This window comes from Myotis davidii, unplaced genomic scaffold, assembly GCF_000327345.1.
Source record: "Myotis davidii unplaced genomic scaffold, ASM32734v1 scaffold595, whole genome shotgun sequence".
NCBI lineage: Eukaryota > Metazoa > Chordata > Mammalia > Chiroptera > Vespertilionidae > Myotis > Myotis davidii.
In genome coordinates this window covers 702435-709140 of record NW_006286790.1, presented here as the reverse complement: position 1 = coordinate 709140, position 6706 = coordinate 702435, and the positions used below count along the sequence as shown (strand labels likewise).

The 6706-nt window shown below is 50.0% G+C and overlaps 1 protein-coding gene across 1 annotated transcript in view; it reads right to left on the bottom strand.

Moving 5' to 3' along the window:
- Nucleotides 1-456: 456 nt before the first annotated feature.
- AKAP1 (A-kinase anchoring protein 1) overlaps nt 457-6706 on the bottom strand; it is a 30590-nt gene continuing 24340 nt past the window's right edge. Inside the window, exons 6-11 of the mRNA XM_006758678.2 lie at nt 5518-5695; nt 4616-4766; nt 4078-4145; nt 2334-2407; nt 2041-2103; nt 457-1534 (exon numbers count right to left, since the gene is read on the bottom strand). Of these exons, the coding sequence (XP_006758741.1) occupies nt 1460-1534; nt 2041-2103; nt 2334-2407; nt 4078-4145; nt 4616-4766; nt 5518-5695 (609 nt within the window). The 3' untranslated portion in view covers nt 457-1459. The remainder of the gene's footprint in view (nt 1535-2040; nt 2104-2333; nt 2408-4077; nt 4146-4615; nt 4767-5517; nt 5696-6706) is intronic.

Genomic DNA, 6706 nt, shown 5'->3' with positions numbered 1-6706 from the left:
GATTCCCAGTCAAGGTCATGGGTATGGTCCCCTCCCTACCCCACCCCCCGTCAGGGCACATGCGGGAAGCAGTTGATATGTCTCTCTCACTTCGGATCTTTCTCTCTCTCTCTCCCCTCCTCCCCGCTTCTGCCTTCCCTTCCAATCTCTTTGAAAAGCAATGAAAAAAGTATCCTCTGGTGTGGTTAACAAAAGAAGGGAAAAAAAGCATAACCAAAGAATTCTGGAAACCAGCGCTTTAAACTCAAGCTTGGCTGTTTTTGAGATACTCACTGGGGAAGCCAGAGGACGCCTGCTGCCACCTTGTGGATCACGGAGGCGAAAAGGCCAGGTGGAAATTTCTGGATAACGTGTCTTCAAAGAGCCATAGCTCTCCAGCCCAACCATACTACAACCACCCTCTTTACTCCCCAACCCTTTTCGCCATGGAACAAATGAACTCAAAGCTCTAGAGTATACAATTCAAGATTTATATAAGCTTAAGTTACTTATTTTAAAATTGCACAACGCGGGAGGACAGTTTAAAAAAGAATCAAACACACCATTGCAAGGAATTCAATGAGCTGCTTTTTTTTTAAACAAATTTGTACAGGAAAAAAAAAAATCCCGGATCACAATCTATATCATACAGTCACCCTGTTCAATATGTGGGGCGCCACGGGAGCCCCAGTGGAGGAGCTGATGGGCAGCTGGACTGCGGAAGTGGAAAAACCTTGAGTTCCCTTTGTTCTCCAGTGTATCTTGTATAAAATATTACATTTTTAAACACGTATTTACAGTGTTTGCACAAATAGAAAACGGTTACAAATCACAACCAGGCTTGGCCAGGTAACAAACACTTCCCTTCTCCCACGGACCAAGGCCAGAGAGAGTTCTGATTGTTTTGTATTTACATATGCATTAAAAAGTCTGTCTTCTTAGACACCTAGGTGAAGTTTATAAAAACTGGTTAACATCATAAATTCATTTATGTCAGCTGTACAAATAATCAATACCAATTAGTCAGTTCATGTCCTGCTCCCTGAAGAAAGATTTTGAAGCAAAAGAAACCCTCTCAAACAAGCAACACATCCCTTGGCCTGTCTGCTCCAATCGGTTTGGCTTGGGGGTGAGGGGGAGTGGGAAGGAAGAAGAGAGGAATGGGTGGGAGGGGGAGAATGGGACAACTGGTTGAGACAGTTTTTCTTCCACATTTTTTTTTAACAGCTTAGAACCAGGTTAACCTCACTGGCTTGTTAACACCATCCTATGGCTTTAAAAAGAACCCACAGCTCCTTCCTTGTCTCAGAGACAAAACACCTTTCTCAACATGACTGCAATATTTAAAAAACAAAAACAAAAAAACAGGACTTTCTGAGGAAGACAACATTTGTTATTCGGATGTAAAGTCTTTGCCTTGAGTGTCAAGCCCAATTTCAACAGTGCAAAAAAGACTCGAGCGGCTGTGGCAGGGCAGGGGTCAGAGGCTTGAGTAGTAGCTGTCTACCCACCGAGCAAGTCCTCGCTCCACCAGCGACCGGTTTATCAACACCACCTAGAAGAGAAAGTCCCCTTGAAAGCTCTGCCCACGGCACCCAGGGGCCACGCCTCAAGCCAGCGCGATGCTCCCTCTTACAGGTTTAGGCGGCCACTGTGGCAACAGGTGGTGGTGGGGGAGTGACTCATTTTCTGGGCCAACAGGGGCATTTACTTCTGTATTCTACTGGCATGAGGACAGGCTTTCCAATGCATTGAGAAATCTAAGCTTTAATACCATGCGACGGAGGAGAGGAAAACGCAGTGGACAGAAGGTCCAGCAAGGCCCACCGACATTTTGGGCCAAATAATTCTCTGTTGTGGGAGTTCTCCTGTGCACTGTAAAATGTTTGGCAGCTTCCCTGCCCTTTACCCACTCCCAACTGTGTCAACCACAAAGGGCTCCAGACATCGCTAACTGCCCCTGAGAGACCCTGGTCTGTAGTTACATCCTCTGATTAGCTCCACATCAATCATCAATCATCACTGCTGGCCAGTAACGCAGGGAAATAGGACAGAACTTACTTCATCTCCTACCACGCTCCACAGCTGGATCAAAGGAATGCCAGTTGGACTGTAGTTTGTCACCTGAAAACAAACAGAAAAACAAGTGTGTTTAGAAGTGACCTCGTGTGCCTCTTCTGTGAAGACGGCTAGCCAGCCCAGGGCAGGAACCACAGGAAGGCAGGCACTGAAAGGTCAGCTCCCAAGTGGCCCAGATGCTGGATGAGTGAGGCCGGTGGGCCCTGCAGAAGCTGGGAGGTTCCTCAAACAGAGCCTGTGCAACCTGCCCCACCTCCCCCCGACCAGCCACCCACCTGAGCCAGCAGTGCTGTGTTTCCAGTCATCTCGCTCACAGCTGCATCCGCCTCAGGTGAGAAGTGCTCATCGTCTTTAGGAGAAGGAAAAGCAGCATTTAGACTCTCACTGAGGCCAGGTGCTCTTGTCACCTACACACTTCCAGGTGTGTTCCAAGTAAAAGGCCTCAGGTACTGCCACGGAGCCTGGGACCTTCACCTGAGAGAGCCACCGGTGTCAAGAATAGAGCCCAGGTCTCTATACACACTCAGGGTCCCTGCTGTGTGCTATCCACCTACTGAGGACCAGATGAACAGAAACTCTGCCTTCAATGGAAACATCATCACCACCACTTATCTGGGGGCTGACCGGGCTAAGCATGTTGGATACATTCTTCCACTGCATCAGTTAACACCCTACAAGATGGCAGGTGCTACCCTACTTTATAAGTGGGAACATGTAAGACAAAGGCAGAAGGTCAACCAGCTCTGAGAGTGGTGCAGGTGGAACTCAAACCCAGGCAGTGGCCACACAGCCCAATACAGGCAGTAACTATAGAACAGCAGGCAGGACACTGAGGCAGCTTTCTTCGTCAGATTATAGAAGTTTCATGCAAGAACACACCGAAGGCAAGAGATGGTAAGGAAGTGAGAGGAAAGTTTATGAAAGTCTGAGAATATCTTATGGAGGAGGGAACCTTTCAGCTGAGACTGGGTAAGTCCTGAAACAGATAGAATGGAGAAGAAGGCTGGGCATGGTCAAAGTAATAAAAGAGAAACAAAAATGAAGACCCTGCCCAGCATTCTAGCCAACAAGACTGCTACAGTCAGACTATAGTGCTTCTAAAGCATTTCATTGCTTTAGACAAGAACAAGACTAGATGGGGCAAACCTGGGAGGGAGGAGCATGAAATCAAGGGACTAGTAAATATAAAACTCCTGGTCATAAGTAGCTGCTACCTGACCAGTGTCCATATTCCAGCTTCTAGGTTCGTGTAATTTCCTTGGCCACTCTGAAAAACAGGTAAAGCCCCATTTTCCAGAGCGGGGAGGTAGGAATCAAGGCTAAGTAATTTGCCAGTCACCTTCCCTCCGGCAATGTGATCAGTCTGAGACACCACAGTGGACAGGTGTGTGTTAGTGTGGTCCCCACAGCACCCCCAGACGCTGAGGCCCAGCTGAGGAGTGCCGATGGTCTCAATGCCTGCCCTCAGCCTCACGTGCTAGGACTCTGGGTCTGGACTACATCTGGAAGGCACCTGCAGCAGAAGCCTCTTTAAGTTGGAGGCCCAGGTAAAGTCTACAGCAGGGGTCCTTCTTTAAGTTGGAGGCCCAGGTAAAGTCTACAGCATGTGGTCCGCAGGCCACATGCAAATACAAATATTATATTTGTTCCCGGTTTGTTTTTTTACTTCAAAATAAGATATGTGCTGTGTGCATAGGAATTTGTTCATAGTTTTTTTCTAAACTATAGTCCAGCCCTCCAACGGTCTGAGGGACAGTGAACTGGCCCCCTGTTTAAAAAGTTTGAGGATCCCTGCTCTAGAGCAGTGGACTTGGGCCAGCAGTATTAGCCTCACCTGAGAACTTAGAAATATAAGTTCTGAGGCCTCGGCCCAAAGCTATCTATCAATCAGAAACTGACAGTGCCAGCAATCCATGTTAGCATAAGCCCTCCAGGTGAAAATGAGGCTCTCAAAGAAAAAGACCTACTCTCAACTGCCCCCCACACACACACCCCCTGCCAGAAGCCCACACCTGTTACCTGACAGGGGCATCACGCTATCCAGAAGGACTTCTGCTCCCTGGAAAGGCAGGGTCACAAAGTCAGACCTAGAGCAATAAGAAAGGAACACACTGAACATGGCCCTGAAGGCCAACTCCACTCCAGGCCGGAAGTTATCTTCTGTTAGTACCATGAGCCCAGCAGTCCAGGGTGAAGCAGAGCAGATACCCATGATGGGCAGCAGACACCCGTGATGGGCTCAGCCCCCATACACCTGAAGGCAGGCTGCCAGTTCTGCCACAAGCCTGACCTCAGAGGATCTTCTTGCATCAAACTCCTAAAAAAAGAAGCCTGCTTGCTTTTGCCATATGATACTCAGGGGAATTCTTCTAAGATAGGCCTATCTGGCTTAGTTTGGCTGAGGTGAGCAATGGAGTTTGTTTCTATCAGAATGCTAAAGCAGAGCAGGTAGCAGAAGAATTAACCCATGTTCCAGGCTTAGTAGAACTGAGCCAACCAACAGAAACCCATCGCCTCCTAAGCAAGGTGTGTGCCTATGCGAGGAGCCTGGACTCACCGGATTTGCCGGAGCACGTCTACTTTCACTCTCTTATATCCTCCGTAGTCCACATAGCGAATCTCGACTTCATTTGTCTCCTCGTAGGAGGCCACCACTTGGGCTCGCCACCAAGCACCATCCGCTCCAGGGGCTGCACAGATGACTGTTACTGCAGGGCAGGAGAGAGCTGTGGGCAAGACTGGCCCAGGCCAGGGCACCAAAGGCTGTGCAGTCCATGCTACCCACCTCCCCACATTCCTTCCCAGAGGCCTGCACCTCCAAGCTGCAGGGAACCGGAACGGCAAGGAGTCCCTCAAGCCTCCCCAGAGCCTAACACTGGCCAACAGAAGCACCTGGATGTGGGTCAGTCAGCCTAGCATGGGTGCCATCCAAACTTCATCCAGACCAAAAGCATTCACCTACTTCCATGTGCTCTGAAACTTAACTGGAGCCTCAGACAGACACAGATGAACCGGAATAAAAAGTAAAATACAGCCTAGCCGGTGTGGCTCAGTAATTGAGTGTCAACCTATGAACCAGGAGGTCACAGTTCGATTCCCAGTCAGGGCATATGCCCCAGTTGTGGGCTCAATCCCCAGTGTGTGAAGTGCAGAAGGCAGCTGATCAATAATTCTCTCTCATCATTGATGTTTCTATCTCTGTCTCTCTCTCCTTTCCTCTCTGAAATCAACAGAAATATATTTTAAGAAACACAAAACAAAAAACTCCACTCCACAGCATGGCTCTGTCAGCCAGTACAAAGAGCAGCTTGTGCTAGCCAGGCAACTCAGCTCAGAGTACTCCATGCCAACAGCAAGAAGTCAGGAATGCTGGTCCATGAAGGATCCCAGGAGCAGAACAGGCCACCCCCAAACCTCTTCCCTGGCCTGGCTCCTGCCGACCTTCGGGGCAGCACTTACTTTCCACCGGGGTGGGCAAGGTGGGGATTCCAGGCTGAGAGTAGCAGAGGTACATTTGCTGGTCCAGGCTGCGCAGTGCATGGAAGGTAGGGTGCGTGTGCTGCTGCACAAACAGGTGCCCCGCATTGACCTGGCTGACCACGATCACTTCCACAGTGATGCCATCTGGGAGCATGAGCTGTGGAGAGGGGAGGGGTAGCAGGCACTTCAGCAATCCTTCTCTTCTCATGTTTGGGTTAAGCCCTGAGGTCCCGGACAAGTCTCTGAACTGGCACCTCTTTGAAAAGAGCATGGCAACCCAAAGCACATGGCACCCAGCAGTCAGGGATTCGAGGAAAACTACTTGAACATGCAAAGTGCTTAGACACCACTGTGGCCCTTGTCCTGCTGTACCATAAGTAACCACTAGAGGCAACCTCACACAGGGCTGGACAGGGAGGCTCCCAGGAGCAGGCTGTGGGGTCCTGCTGGACCTCCCACAGACCTGACCAAGGTCCATTGGCCAGAGCTCCCCATCCCCCACCTCCAGTATTCTTGAGTCTATAAGACCCCAGGAAGGCCAAAGGGAATGAGGCAGCCATTGAGAGCAAGGTGCCAAGGTAGACAGGCCTCAGGCCCCTCAGCTAGCTCCTCTGGGCCTACAGCTGACCCCAGGAGCTTATGGTTTGACAGCATCTTTCTACTCTACCTTTCTGTCAGCAAGGGTCCACCGTCAAAGTCTGCAACAGTCAGAGTCATATTTGCTCTTCTCTGGGCTCCACAGACATCCTCCGAACTCATTCCCATGCTGGGATTTGGAATGCAGGGTTGCTCCGTGGCAAGGCCCCACCTTAAAGGCCCTGGCAGAGGCCAAGACTAGTCTCTGAAAGGACTGTCCTTACATCCTAGCTTTCCCGATGCTAAGCTACAGAAACCATCCTGGTGCTGTGGACACAGCAGCACATCACGTGCATCCTCCATTCAGGTGGCACAAGAGGCTTGGCTGAGAGTCCTGGCCTCCACCCCTCTAGGCCCACTGAGCCACACAGAAAACAAGGGAAGGAAGCCACACCAACCACTCAATTATCTAAAAATAAAGAGTGGGTCTGGGACCAAGTCTCCTGAGGAAAACACTGATTCAGAAGTGAAGGGTGGAGTGAGGTTCAGCCCACTCCCAAATATCCACGGAAAAGGAAAGGGGCAGCATCCC